Source organism: Molothrus ater, chromosome 3 (genome assembly GCF_012460135.2).
Source record: "Molothrus ater isolate BHLD 08-10-18 breed brown headed cowbird chromosome 3, BPBGC_Mater_1.1, whole genome shotgun sequence".
Classification (NCBI taxonomy): domain Eukaryota; kingdom Metazoa; phylum Chordata; class Aves; order Passeriformes; family Icteridae; genus Molothrus; species Molothrus ater.
In genome coordinates this window covers 68,458,608-68,474,088 of record NC_050480.2, presented here as the reverse complement: position 1 = coordinate 68,474,088, position 15,481 = coordinate 68,458,608, and the positions used below count along the sequence as shown (strand labels likewise).

At 43.8% G+C, this 15,481-nt stretch overlaps 1 protein-coding gene across 1 annotated transcript; it reads right to left on the bottom strand.

The window, feature by feature from the left end:
- Nucleotides 1–2,054: 2,054 nt before the first annotated feature.
- CD164 (CD164 molecule) lies at nt 2,055–10,723 on the bottom strand. Its single transcript, XM_036379777.1, has 5 exons — nt 10,512–10,723; nt 10,111–10,287; nt 7,359–7,570; nt 6,154–6,234; nt 2,055–5,160 (listed from the first exon to the last, which is right to left on the bottom strand). Exons 1-5 carry the CDS (start codon nt 10,721–10,723, stop codon nt 4,991–4,993), a joined length of 852 nt encoding a protein of 283 aa, XP_036235670.1. The 3' UTR covers nt 2,055–4,990.
- Between the last annotated feature and the right edge of the window lie 4,758 nt (nt 10,724–15,481).

Genomic DNA, 15,481 nt, shown 5'->3' with positions numbered 1-15,481 from the left:
TGGTGCATTGTAACAAAAACTGAATTCAGTCCTTAACTGTGTGCAGCAGATGGATCATTTTCTGGAAGGCATAGAAATTTTAATGACATCAGGAAGCTCTAGGTTTCCTTCATTCCCATACAGCCTTTCCAGAACTACAGCTATATTTTTTGCAATTTCTCATCATATACAACTGAGTCATGTCAATACACATTCCTACTTGATACACTACCCACATAAGCATCAAGGTCACGATGTGAAACTGAGGTTTCTTCCCCCAGAGCTGGTTATCATTTTAGTCAGTCAGCAACCATAGAACTGCACACCCTCTCTTCTCTTGCTCAAGCATACTGATAAATTCCCTGGCATGTGGGGACTGAGGAAACTGGCAGATGAAGCTGATGTCCATCATATTTGAGAAGTCATGGTAGTCAGGTTTAGTTCCCACTGACTGGAAAAGGGGAAATGTAACATCATTTTTAAAAACAAAAAGAAAAAAAATGAAGGCCCAAGGAACTACAGGCTGGTCAGTGTCACCTTGGTGCCTGGCAAGAAGATGGAGCAAACCCTCCTGGAATCTGTGCTCAGTGTCACCTTGGTGCCTGGCAAGAAGATGGAGCAAACCCTCCTGGAATCTGTGCTAAGGCACATGGAAAATAAAGAGGCAATTGCTGACAGCCAACACAGCCTCATAAAGGGCAAATCATGCCAGACCAATCTGGTGGCTTTCCACAATGGGGTTTACAGCATTGGTGGGTGAAGGAAGAGTGACAGACATCACTTACCTTGACCTGTGCGAAGTATTTGACATTGTCCTGCATGACATCCCTGTCTCTGAACTGGACAGACATGGATTTGACAGACAGACCACTGGGTGGATAAGGAATTGGCTGGATAGCCACACCCAGAGCTGCAGTCGATGGCTCCATGTCCAAGGGGAGACCAGTGACAAGTGGTGTCCTCAGGGCTCAGTATTGGGAGCAGTGCTTTGTTTAACGTCCTTGTCAGTGTCAGACATTGGGATCAAGGGCACCCTCAGCAGTTTGCCAATGACACCAGGCTGTGTGGTGGAGTGGACACACTGGAGGGAAGGGATGTCATCCAGAGGGACCTTGGCAGGCTTGAGAGGTGGGACTGTGCAAACCTTGTCATGTTCAACAAGGCCAAGTGCAAGGTCCTGTGTCTGGGTCAGTACAATCACAAAAATACAGGTTGGGCAGTGAAACAACTGAGAGCAGCCCTGAGCAGAAGGACTTGGATGTTTTGGTCAACGAGAAGCCCAACCTGAGCTGGCAATGTGCACTCACATCCCTGAACAACAACTGTGTCCTGGGGTGCATCAAGGCAAGTATGATCAGCAGGTCATGGAAGGTGATTCTTGCTCTCCACCCAGCTCCTGTGAGAACCCACCTCAAGTACTGCATCCATCAGACCTGCAGGAGTGAGTCTAGAGGTTGTCCACAGCAGCTGTAGATACCCCATCTCTGGAAATGTTAAAGTTTTTCATTCAACCTGGCCTTGGAGCAACCTGGTCTAGTGGAAGATGCTTCTGCCCAGGGCAGGGGAGTTGAAACTAGATGATCCCCAAATTCCCTGCCAATAGCAACCACTCCATAGTTCTGTGCAATCAGAAAAGAAATAAGGCTCAGAGCAGTACCTTTTTCATGAAAGTCCTAACAGCCTCTGTGCAAACACAGACAGCAGCCCCTCTTCCACCTGACATCCAGTATCACAAACCTTGCTTAGAAAGAGGAGTATTAAGCCTCACAGGTTGTTACAAGTGCAACACTTAATGCATACACTGCTCCTCTTTGGCTTTAAGCAGAAAACAAGAATTAAGCTAATGTGGAAAAACATGACCTGAATGAAAATTTTTTTGAGATAATTCTAAATCTGAATCAGTACCGTTAAACACAAAGTTAATACTGTTTTTGGGGAACTAATTCTTCAAACCTTGCATTCTTCCTCTTTCCCTTAGTATTTCTCAATTCCCATGGGAAACAGCTCATCTCCCAGTCACCAAGCAGACATTTCTCTTGGGAATTGCTCACATTAAAGAAAGTTCACAGGTAAAATTCCATTCAACAGATTTTATTTATCAATTTGGTTTTGCGATTACAACTGCTTCAGTTTTCTTCCACTGAAGACAAGATACAAACTTTTACAGCAACACTTGCAGAGAACATTCTTAAGGTAACAGCTTGATATTTGCACAAGTTGGCTTCAAGAAAAAGCCAGATAACTTGAAGAGTCACTACGATTCAGTGCCTAAAACTGATTTAGGGGCAAGTACAACTACAGATCTATGAGCTACCTTCCACTTCAAAACACAAGGCCAAGAAAAACTGCAAGTTGTTACTTCAGGTTTTTTGCTAGTACACAGCACACATCAGCTGATACTGCATTTCACAAAGGAGTAATTACTTTCAACAGTGAGGCAACCAAGCACATGGTGAAGATGTATAACCCAGCCTCCCCTTCCCCCAAACAACTAAAAGGGAAACAATTCAAGCCACCACTCTGAACTGTGGAATTACACCTTGCAGGCAAGGCTAATGAGCAAGAGGTGTGTAGTGCAGGCCTTCCAGAACGTGACTAAATTGATACAGCAAAACTTGAGTTTTTCAGATAAGCATTTGTACATGCCAGAGATCCTGGGTTTCCTAAAGTCTTGGAAAATAGCAATTGTTGGCACCACAACAAATTTAGTAACTAAGGCAAGGTATCTCTTCTACCCTTTAAAACAAAATTTGAGGCAAACAAGTAAGCAATTTTAAGGCACTTTAAACATTATTTTTAATTTGCTTTACCAGCATACTTTATCAGCAACCTAAATCAGGATTAGCAAAGCTCATGAATAAGCATTTCAGCAACATTTCACAGAGCAACCTCTTTGTGGCAATGTTTTCCATGCTCTGAAGTGCTCAGTAGGACTTTTCTGCAAGTTTCCCAAAAGAGCCCTTTGAGGCTAGAAGTTGTATACTTACGTGTAGTTTGCTTTGCTGAGCTGAAGGCAAACTGTCATATTTCAAAAGAGTATTTTGTTCACTTCAAAGCACAGAATACAAGCTCATGGATTTTTTTTAACAAATAAATGTAGTAAAATAGCTCTTAGATAGGGAAAGGACAGATTTAAGTGATTTCACAATAAGGCCAAGGATATACCATCTAGCTCACATACATACTGTTGCTGAAAACTGGCTGCTCACTGCTGTTTTCATAAACCTGAGCTGATTGTCTTATTTTTGTTTAGAAAACCAAAAGCTAATGAACTCAAAGATACAGTACTGGTGAGTAACCTCTGCACTTTGTAGCAATTTGAGTTTTCTATGCAGCACAATAGAAACAATGCCATTCAAACTAGAGAACACAAGAAAGCAACACTGTACACCTCAAGTTTCCAACTGAAATGCACTTAATTTGCTTCATAATTCAAGTCTCACTGCCATGACTATTATCTGCTATCAAAGCTATTTTTGTATTGGGTGCCAAATTCCAGTCAAGTCAGAGCTAGTAAGACAGTACTACAGATTATCCCAAAACTGATGATCAGGGGATATCATCAGAAGCTACGCATTATGTGCTACCTCCACTACTTGACTTTATCTCTACTTCCATTTTTCCTGTGGGTTTATTTTCACAGGTGCTCAAGTCAGTCTGTGTTGGAGATGACGTACCTTTGATACTCAGATCACATGGCTGACCCAGCCAAGAGAAGAAAAAAAAAAAAACCAAAAAGCTGAACTATTTGGCTGAATAGATTTCCTTAACCAGTTCACTGCAAGGTGACACGAACCTGAAGCCAGGAAGGGGAGAAGGGACAGAAAAAAGCTGTAGCCTGTGGTCCCAGGATTACAGCAATCCTGACTAGGATCAAATCAGCAGATCCTCTGAATGACCCTCAACTGCTCCCTCAGTAAGCAGACATACAGGAGGGTAAGAAAGGAAAACAACAAGAACAACAACCACCCAAGCTCCTGAAATTAATTGCAACGAGTTTTAAGAACCGTTTGAATAACAAAAACATCAGGACTTCCCAAATATCAGTATTTCAAGTAGAAATGTGAGCTGCTGCCTTTTTCTACAGGGAGTGAACTGAATTATATCACTGGTTTTATGGTTGGTCTTTGCAGGCCAGAACAAAAGCCAAAGCTTTGGTCTGTGGCTGAACATTGCTGTACCGTACTCCTCACTCTAAAACAAAATCACTAAGGGACAGTTTTTCTAGGGAAAGTTTTTTTTAAACTGGAATGATCAAGTCCAGTTATATTCCTATGTAAAGTAAATACTTAGAAGTTTTATTTATCTTTCATATAGCTGGGACATGCTTACAGCCTACTGAAATTTACTCTTTTAAGGCACTAATATTTATTTCCCCATTAGAAGGATTATTCCTACATCCACTCTCAACATTAATTGGAAATGGCATAGGAATTCTGTTTGGAATGAAGTATTTTATGAGGCAACTTATATTCTTGTGTAAAAAAAAGGGTTATGCTATTCTGTTAAGACATTATTTAATTCTACATTTTTGTCCATCTTTCTAGCAACACACTGTAAGAGTCATAAGCTACTACAAATGCTATTTCACTCCCTGAAATCAGTCACTAATAATTCACATCTTGATAAAACTGAAGGGATACTGTATCAGATGTTGTTTTTATTAGCCTTCAGAATAAGTAATTTTAAGATTGTCTACTGGACAGTGTTGCCACTGAATAAGAATCTCTGAACATTCTACATTTGGCGTATCAAGAAAAGTCCCACACCAGCAGCCACTAAAGAAAAATAAAACAGCCATTAGAACCCATGCAGCATATTGCAAGTAATCCTGTTGAAGAGATTAATATCACTTCTTGCCAAGTATAATGTTGCAAAAATATTCATTTGAAGTCTTCTTTTAGAGATTTAAAGAATATTATGAATTGCTGTCTTCCACGAGCAACAGAAAATATTTTGGTTCAGTGAACTACAGGTGTTGGGCTACTAGTCCATTACCAAGGGGCAGGTCCTAAAGCGTGTGGTAATTTCGGTCTTTAGATCTGCAGAATTTGTACAGAAAGAAAATAACAGCCTGCAGACCCAGAACAAGGACAATTCCACCTATGAAACTCGCAGCATCAAACGTAGATTTGCGTGGAACGGGTACAGGAGCCACAGTAGTAACAGTAGTATTTGAACCTGTTAAACACCAAATTAGAAACTGTAAGTGCACAATGCTCACAACTGTTCTACAGATTTTAGTGCTGGATACCTTGTATTAGGATTACTCAAAAAATCCAAACACTAATAAGAAAACAAGAAATAATCGAAAGTGAAGCCATGCCAGCATCTGAATTTAGATTACTGGTACTGAAATTCTGATTAAATGCTGTTTGTACAGGGCTAGAGCTATTTATAGACAAACTGCTCTGGATCTCAAAACTAAGCAATACCCAGCTGGACTTTATTTGTACTTCAAAAAGCCAAAGCCTTCCTCCTCTACATAGAATATATTATTGATATGCCACATTCAAGACATATTTCCAGTCTGGAAAACTGGAGCTCCTTGCTCCAGTTTTGTTTTGGGTTTTTTTTGCTTAAATTTAACACAAATTGTTGTCTTCCATCTACTATACCCCAAGAGTTAGGCTTAAAAACCAGCTGAAGTCACAAATACAAAGCTGGAAATAACAGCCATCTGCTGATGGGTAGTTATAAAGAGCTTTGCTTTGTGAGACTTTTTCATGAAATGGCATACTTAGGACTGACTTGGAAATAAAACACTTCAGCTTATTCCCATCACTGTGGCAAAATTTCATTTAACAAAAACAAAAAACCACAAAACCATCCCATTATTATGCTGCAAAAACAAAGTATGACCTCCCAAAGACAGGGGAGTTAACAAGGGACTTTCAACCACAATATTAAAATCATCCAGCTGATCTCATTTGACCAACGTGTTTCTGACTTTTATATCTCACCAATTAGCTCTATTTCTCAGGCTTTGTAACCTTGCTACTTGCATACATCACCTTAACAAAATTAGACTTGCCCTTAAGTTAGAAGTGACAACACCAGACACACCAATACTACTTTAATGGTGTCACTTGGTGAGTCTTTCAAGGTAACACTCTGAAAGTGACACTGATTTCTGAGTAATTAACACTTTAATTATGGCAGTTGTAGCATTACCTGCAGCAGTGGTTGTCGTGGTGGCTGAAGTCACGGTAGTTTTAGGCAGAGGAGCATGAGTAGTTGCATTGGTGACGTTGGCTGTTTGAGAGAAGACAGTACATGCACACCATGAACTCCAAAGCAAAGTTTGCAAGCACTGACATTCCTATACAAATGATTTTTCCTGTTTTGCTTTAACAAGGATAACCTTTGCCCTCAGTCTGTATCCCACACCATTTAGGTGGTGAACTGCATGGCATTAAGCCAAGGTTCTGCAACAAGGATTATTTTCAAACTTGCATACTACTGTTACTCAAATACTTCAAGGTTCTCCACAGATCAGTGATTCTTTGTTCAGACAAAATGACTTTTTTTTCAAGCACTCATATAAATGGTGGTATTTGAACAATAATCAAGAGAACTGCTTCAAGACAACTGAGAATCTGTATCATGGCAAATGACTTTCATTAAGCTTTCATTAGAATCAGTTAGTATTAATTGTACTAAAAAGTACCTAACCTAATACCTCTAGACAGGAGATACACACTCTTTCTTCTCCTGTCCTCAAAACACTAAGTGTGAATGCCATCACTGGAATAAAACCACTCACCTAAAATGAAACTGTCTCCTAAAAACTTTCATAATCAAGCCAGGTAAGCTGGGTCTCTGACCTCTCCCCCTCCCCTAAAGATTAGTATTACTAAAAATTAATCACTATTCCACTAGGTGTCTGGGACAAGTGTCAACATCTGTGGGTTTACTCAAAGCTAATCACCCTACTATACATTAGGCTGTTCTGAGCCTAATCAAGTACCAACTTGTTACGTCCCACCTCCCTTGATCAGCAAGTTTTTAAAGATTAGGTGACTTTTTAAAAAAGAATTCCACTGTAGAGATGGCAGAGAAATTTTTGGAAAAAAAAAAAAAAAGAAACAAAAAAACTCCCAAACTCCTAAGAATTCATAATTAGTGGCAATTACTAATTCAACTGCTGCTGAGCCAATTTCTAATACAGAAAATGCTTCCTGCATTCTATGCTTCCTGCATAACTAAGAGTTTTCTAAAATCCACTTCTTCCAAACCTTGGAACCTTTTATGCATTCTGCACATCAGATTTTTAGTAGCCAAGGTACTACAGTGAACTTTGGAAGAAGCCCCTGTCTTTCCTGTTATTCACCAGTTGCTAGTTTCCTGCCATTCTGAGTTCAGTGCTTCTGTATTACCTATAGGAGTATGAGGTGTGGTGGCAGAACTGGCTGTGGTAGCATTGGAAGACGCCGTGGTCACATTGGAAGATGCTGTGGTCACATTGGAAGATGCTGTGGTGCATTGGAAGACGCTGTGGTGGCATTGGTGGGTGTTACAGTGACATTGGCAGTAGGTGTTACAGTGACATTGGCCGTAGTAACACTGGTAGGAGGAGAAACTGTGGTAGCTATGAAAAAATAAAGTTACATTAGAGACGGTATTGAACTGAAAAACAACCCAACAAAAACAACATCAGCAGGCATAGCTTTAGGAATTTCATACAGCACTGAGTTCTGCTGTAGTTTGAGTTTCAAATTACAAAGTTTTTGAATCCACCATACTAACATCAAAATTTGCATGAGTGAATACGTGAAAAATCTTATCACAGGCAGCCCAATCAAGCCAGTGTTCAACTGGCAACTCAAGATTCCTCAGAGCAAACCAGAGTGAGCAGAACCCTACTGTCCAAGCAGAAAATGTGTATGCTTTACACAGGAGAGCACTAGGTACAGAGCACTGCTTCTCACTGTGACTGAGACTGAACCTGAGCTTTAGGTAAAGCAGCCAGCTATAAATACAGTAGAAAGCAATCAAAGTATGGGAAATAAAGACAAGAACCTGGAGAAATGCATGTACACATGCACAAAAAGGAGAGCAGAAAAAAAAGTCAATCTATTTGTATTTTGATCACAGCAGAAGCCAGCAATCTAACCAGTCCAGCTGCTTTTTTACGTCAATCTCAGGTCAAACATTGTTACCTTAAAAACACAACAACACATCCACTAACTGGATCAAGAAAGATCTTCTCATAATCTACAGCTTTACCACATTAGTTTTAATTGAGACTTACTCATACAGCCATCATACTCAGCAAACCCACATACAACCCACAACTCCTTCTGTTGCATGCTCTCCAGCACATTTCACATCATATCCACCCACTCCAGGCACCTAGGGGTGACCTTTCACTTTTCTCCATGAAAGGAATGCTATCCACAGATCTCTGGCAGGCAGAATGCTCATTTACCTCTCAAATAACAACTACAAGTACATTAACTAACTTCAGTATACTGACAATCTGAAGTAAGCCTGAATCCACACTGCATTTGTCTTGGTTGTGGCTCTACTATCAGGGCAGAAAGGCTGGAACATTTCCTTTCACATAAGAAGATATGAAAAGAACTTTGTGGGTTTGCATCAGTGAGGTGCGCAAGAGCTGCCCCATTCCCTTCAGGAAGGCAGCACTCAAAGCACTTCAAGAGCTTTGTGACTGTTTCTCGATAACAGATTTCAGGGGGGAAAAAAATCAGTCAATTATGATGGATGTGCATCTGAGGAATGATCACAGCACACACAACGGCCTCTGACAAGTGAATAACCTTCACTTTTGTAGATTCCTCATTGGTATGTGGAAAATTTAGCACAGCCCATCTGTTAAGACAGGAAGACAGTTGGTAGAGCTAACTTATACCAGGTACACTAGGACTTCTAATTTAGTTTCAAGAACAGCCTTCCCAGACTAACATGGGGAATGATCAGATTTTCAAGAGTAAAGGATGAGGAGATGTTTTTATCAATGAGCTGTTAACTTCAGAATGTGTGGCAGGGTCTCAGACGTTGTCCCAGTGACACCTCCTGCTGGGAAAGGCTCTGTGGGGTCTTTTAAATGGGATAACAGCAAGTTCCCCAACTCTCCCCATGAGCAGACGCCTGCTCTTCACTGAAGGAAAAAAAAAAAAAAAAAAAAAGACTCTGATACCACGAACTCAGCTTTTCAGCTTAGCCAAGATGACGTTTGCTCCCAAGATAAACCCGCTGTACTGGCTCTCGCACAGGGTAAATTCGGATACTCCCCTTACACTGGAGGAGGAAACCAGGAGCCACAGGAGGGGTCTGTCCTGCCGGCCCAACAGTGCCCTCTCCCGTCGCAGCGGAGCGATTTTGTTACAGCAACGTTGCGCTAACCCCGGCGGAGCAGTCCCGAGCAGCCCGGGCTGCCGCTCCCGCAGGGTGTCCCGCATCCCGCCGGCGGGGCAGGGCTGCGGGAGATCCCTCCAGGCTGCAGGGACGTTGACCGGGCAGCGTCACCCTCGGCTGCAGCCACGGAACGCGGCCAGGGAACACAGAAGCGCCACCAGACAACTTTTTGTTTTGTCTTTTTTGTTGCCGTCCCCGTGTTTTGGGGCTCGCGTCACATTTCGCGGCTCTCGGCCCCGCAAACACTTTGGCAAACAGCCCACAGGGCCCGAGCTGTGGGCAAACCCGCGGGACGAGTAACGGGGCTCACACCGGGATGAGGAACACGCGGCAGCAGGGCCAGAACCACACGGCTGCGCCAAGGCACCCCCGCTCCCTGACCCGTTCCGAAGGTGCGCGAAAAAGCCGCGCACGGTTCCTCGGCACCGGCTCCCTCCTCCAAGGGGGGATAACACAGAATAACGGGTCCCAGACCGGCTCAAAAGCTCGGCGGGCTGCGGCCGCGGCGCCCAGGAAGCGGCGGCGGCGGCCGAGCGAGTGCCGGGGGAGCACAGGGCGGCCCCCGGCGGGTCCCGGAGCTCCGCGGCGCTCCCGTCTCCAGAGGGTCCGGCAGCAGGCGCGGACCGACGGACAGCCCCACCGGGCTCGGGGCGCAGAGCCCGCCTCGCTGCCTACAGCGCCGGGCGCGGGGCGGGGCTGCCCCGTCAGCAGCTCCCGAGGAAAGGAGGGGGGAGGGCGCGGATCACTCACTGTTCGTCGGCGTTGCGATCGCGGCCAGCCCGCAGAGGCAGCACGCCACAGAAAGGACGGCGAGCGGGAACGTAAATGTCGTAAGTGTCCGGCCCATGGTGGCGATGCGGTGAAACGAGGGGGCTGCAGCTCCTGCTCCTGCTCGCACTTCCCTTCCCTGCCCCACTCCGCTCCCGCTACCGCCGCGCGCCGCCGCCCCGCGCCGCCTCACGTCACGGGAGCGCCCCGAGCTGGCCCCGCCCCCCGCCCGCGGCGGCGCTTTGGTTCCGCCCGGCTTCCTCCTGCTCCCCCCTCCGGCGGGTAATGGAACGGTCCGCGGCGCGGCAGCGCTGCGCTGCTCTCCCACGTGACCCCGCCGCGTCCCCGGGAGGGAGCTTTTCCCGCGCGTCACGTGCCTCTACGTCACCACGGAGGTCCCGCCCCCTCCCCGCTGGGCCCGCTCATTGGCTGTGGGCGAGGCGGGGGGCGGGGCAGAGGCGCGCGGGTTCGCGTTTCCCGCGCGCGGGTGGCGCGGTCGCGTGGTGTCGCTTGCGGGGGTCGCGCTGGGCGGGGGGAGAGAGATGTTCCCACCGGCCCCCACCAGCTGCCGCGCCGTTCCCACGCCACTCTCCATTTCTACCGTGACAAAACAGCCAAAGAGACGTACTTAAATTGTACTTAAATGGCAGTAAAAATGAATCGCACGCGAGCCGTTGCAGTCTGCGTGCAGCACGTGCAAAGTGTTGTCCAGCTGTGCTCCCAGCAGCATTAGTGCCATCACACGTGGAAGCTGCAAAGTGGGAGTTTGTGTAGGTCCAGGATGAAATGGTTGCAATATTGGAAGGGAAGTGTGGCTGCGCTGTAGAGAACACCTGGAGAAGGCTCCTTGGTCATCCCACCACTTCTTTTTGTGGCAGTGTCAGGTTTGCAGTTGGACTTGAAGGATGTATCCAACCTAAGTGATTTTAAGGATCAGTGATTCCCCCCAAAACACAGAGTAGAGTTCCCCCTATGCCTATCACATTTTCTCTGTCCTATCATCATCAGTGGACCCTCTGCAAATAAAAGTTTATTTGTGTAAATCTGCCTCAGCATTCTGTGCAGTGCCAACGCAGGTGAATGTTGGGAAACCAAGGCAAACATTCACGTCTGCTTCTATTCAAGGAGAGCTAAGCTAGAGCTATAAAGCAAATTTTATTATGGTCTAGGTCAAAGGACAAATGGAAGAGAAGAGTTATAATCAGGACAATTCCCCCTTGGTTCTCTTAAGTGTGAGCTGGACTTCGGCAGTAAAGAGGGAACTGCCAAATAAATTCCTAGCTTAATCTTCCCATTTTACTTACCTGAAGGTGTTACCTTGCAAAGAGACTGATAGAAATGGAGAAGTTTTAAGTCAAGCTACCTATCATGGTTACTGTGTTAGCTATGGAGGGGCCTGTAGGGCTGCTGGTAATACATAATTTGGGTACAGAGCTTTCTGACAAGGTTCTGTGCTGTCATATATTGTGGTGCTTTCTGCTAGCAGGCAGGATGGCTAGTGCTTTGCCTTCAGCAAAGAAGCCTCAGGGAGAAAACATAAAAAAAGTCTACAAAGAAACAAAAGAGAATCAATTTTGTGATACGAACTGGAACCTTGTAACAGCTGCATTAAAATGACCAAACATGTTCTGTTGTATGTAAATGTCAGTAACATCAGAATTTAGTTCTGAAAATTGATAAGGAAAGAGAAATCACATGCTGACTTTAGTTATCTCTCATTCTCCATTTTTACTGGAGTGGTAGTGTAAAATAATTTAGTTATTTCTACAGTATGATGAAAGTTTCTGGCCTTTTAATAAGAAATACTTTTCACATGGATTATTAAAATATGATATTTCTGTTCTGCTTTGAATAGACAGCATAAGTTGAGAAGCAGCATAAGTAAAAATTGCGATATAACCAAAATTGCAGGGAGCATGGAATAAGGGTGTTTTCTATGGATTCCACTCATCCCTCCTGGCCATACCTGCAGAGATTCTTATGTCCTTCAGGGACAAGGGTCTTCTGCTTGGATTCAGAGGGTCTATTGAGATTTCACTAGACACGTGGTATTATTTGAACTCAGGTTTTCTTTTTTGCAGGTCTTGTGGGTTATAATGTTAAATATATCTTCAGCAGTTATCAGTGTTTTATGAGGGATTGCAGTGGCAGTTCTGTTGATGTGCTGGACACATGAAGTATAATGGTTGCTGCAATCTACATTTCATCAGGAGTGCATACTAAAAATCTCTTTTGTGAAAGTAATAGGACAGTTAAGTTAAATAAGATAAAAGACAAGACTCTAATCAGTGTTTATGTGTATGGAAAAAGTGGGAGAAAATGAAGTACATTAAAAAATAGAACTAAGGCTACCAGCAAGGGCAAGAACATCTCCACAAGCAGGTGAAAACATGTTTATCATTCTGGGGGCTGGTGGGAATCCAGGGAAAAGATAAATGTGGTTTGTCTGTTTTTTCTTATAGTCAGCATCTTGGGACTTTGTTGCAGCATACAGTCAGCAGGATCATGGGTTGTTGTTGTTGGATTTAAAACACCACATTCATCACTGGATTCAGGTCTCATGGCACTGTTATATACTTAGTGGTTAGTAAGGCATTCACCTCTGTTTTGAATCTATAAGAAATTCCAAGCACTGCCTTACTGGAAAATTATGTAAAATCCTTGACAAAATGGGCAAAACCTAAGAGTCTGCAGATGCCCATTTTAGGGAAGCACATTTGAAACATAGCAAATACCCAGGATTTGGAGCAGATTGTGTTGTATCAATTGGTGCTTGGCAAGATGTGATAATGGATTGAAGAAATTCCACAGGAGTATACAGCAGTTTGGGATGACAGCAGTAAATGAAAAACAAAATTTATTAGATAAACTGAAGGGAATATATCTTTCCTTAATTTTGTAAACATTGGTTCTCATTTCCATACTGTCATTTCAAGTGCATGGAAAGAGAAGTGCATGTGAAATGTAAATACGTGGTGGGTGTTTTAGCAGGGGAAACACAGCATCCAAGGAGGTTTTGAGGTCTTTGTTACAATTACATAATGATGCATTATTGTATCCTGGTGCCATTCACCAGAGTGGTGAATTGTTCAGAAATAATGCATTGACTCCTGTGCCCAGAGTTTTGTAACCTTTGTTTGTCCTTGCATCCTGAGGCAGGTATGGCAGTAAATCCCGCTTAGGGGTGTGTCCAGCCAGGGCTGGATATGGCCCTGGGCACTTCCAGGGTGGTGCATGTCGTGCTGCATGACATCAGGGTGTATTTAAGGTGTCTGTCCCCAGCAGGAATTCTGGATGAGGACAGTGGCACCTGCACTGTACCAGCTGCTTGCCTGAGGCAGGCAAGGTGGACCTGTGTTTGGTAAACAAGAATTCTCTGTTACAGCCACTCAGCCCCACCAGGTGGGGTGGAAAGGCTGCTTTTAACATAAGTAACAAATAAAATAATAGAGTGGTTAGTGATAATAAAAGAATGTTAAAAATATTTTCTTAACTCTCTTAGAGATAGAGATACAGGCTGATGCTTTTAGCCTAAGGCAAACCAGAGACATGTCATGAGAAGAAGAATAGAAGGCAACAGGTATGGGTAAGATGGAGTGGAAAGAATAAACCTTTCACCTGTGCAGCTGCAGCCAACCAGAGAATGAGGACAGGCTGATTTAGGTGACCAAAGGAAAATAAGGCTAATGTTTAGATGGAGTTCTTGCAACAGTACATCCATTTTTACCGAATTTTTAATGTGCATTTTTTAGTTGGTGATAGTGTAATACAGTGGTGGGCTTTGGCCTGTGTCAGGGCAGGATCATATTCCCTAGGAGTTTAGCTGTGTCCTCAAGGCCGGCTGATAAAAAGGTCTTGGTCAACCTGGGAGTTTTTCAAGTGAAGGAACTTCAGGAGAGTCTCCACAACTTTTTCTCGGTAGATGTTTTTGTTCTGAGGCTCTTGCATCTGGCCCCTGCCTGAGATGTAACACCTGTGGGCTACCTGTGCTCTTGCTGTGCCCTGATGGCCTGGACCAGTGCTTCTTCCCACACAGCAACTGAGGTACAGGCACAATTGAGCTCTGTTGGTCTGACCACCCATTACTGCCTCTTGACATCCTAAATCTTATCAGAATTACAGTATCAAAATGTTTTCTATGAAGTTTGTTAAGTCATTCCACTTAGGCATTTTCTTTGTGCAATAGCTGTACTACATCATTCTGATCCATTTGATGTGCTGCATACTTGATATTATCAATAAAGTTTTTTCAAAACCAGTCCCTCTGAGTACCTTTTTTTCCTCCCTGGAACTGGTAGTCAGAAAATTCCCCAGAATTTTTTGTCTGACTTATAGATGGGGGTCACTAATCCACTTCACAGTGAATTAGTGAGGGGTATCCCAAGCAAAAAAGTACATGAAAGGCAGTAGCAGAGAGCTGTAGCTGTGATAGTCTGAAGAGGAAGGTGAGGCTGGTCTGTAGGAAGGTAAAATATGTTGTCAGAGGTCTGTCTGATACCATGAAAATGAACATATACTTCAGAGATCCCAGGGCTTCCCCAGATCCATGTGGAGTACCTACACGGCTGAGGAGCCACACTAACAATTTCTGCTGGCTTTAGCAGCCCTCCCGGATCAGATTCAGAAACTCTCTGCCCTCAGATTAGGTAAACTACTTTGTAGATAATGACTTTGGCCTCCAACTTTTGTCTCATCAGTGCTTAAATTAGTAGGGAGAATGATTGGAGCCGACTGTCTGTGCTGTATTAACACAATGTCCTTGTGCTTTTAACACATACACCTGTGTAAAGAATAGTCTGAGGGCTTCTTTCATCACTTTTCATTTAAAGCAGTGTCTAGAGAGTGTTTTGCTGGAGTAAGAAGCTCATAAACTTAAAGAAACCCAATAAAGCACAACTTGAAAGATACTAGTTTTTCTTACAGCAGTGACACATTACATAAATGAAACACTGTGTAATCTGGTAAGATAATAGTTTTCTCAGAATGCATGTTGCTGCCAGCTGTTCGTTGTAGAAGGGAGTTTTTTAATATGGTTGCTGGGAAGGGAACTTCTCCAAACCCAGCAGCTGACAATGAAAGTCTTTACCTCCCCATTTGCCAACAGCCCCTGAATTTCCTGACTTTGTGGAGACCCTATGGCTTGCCTCTGGACTTGCATGTCCTCTAGATGCTTGTGTGTGCTATTCCTCTGGTATGGCACTCTGAGAGGCAGCACTGTATTCATAGTGACTTGACCAGAGATGTAAGTTGTAGCAGAAAATATGTCATGAAACATAATTTTGGATTAAGATGAATATTTCATTTCTGCTTCATTGTTCATAGCCTTGGACTCCAACTTGCAGGCACTGAGGAA

Coding starts and splice junctions, on each gene's coding strand:
- CD164 (XM_036379777.1), bottom strand. CDS start 10,723: ATGGAGAGTGGCGTGGGAACGGCGCGGCAGCTGGTGGGGGCCGGTGGG. Junction 10,288..10,511: donor GGCGGGACCTCCGTGGTGAC/GTAGAGGCACGT, acceptor CGCGCGGCGGTA/GCGGGAGCGGAGTGGGGCAG. Junction 6,235..7,358: donor CACACCTCATACTCCTATAG/GTAATACAGAAG, acceptor TCTCTCAAACAG/CCAACGTCACCAATGCAACT.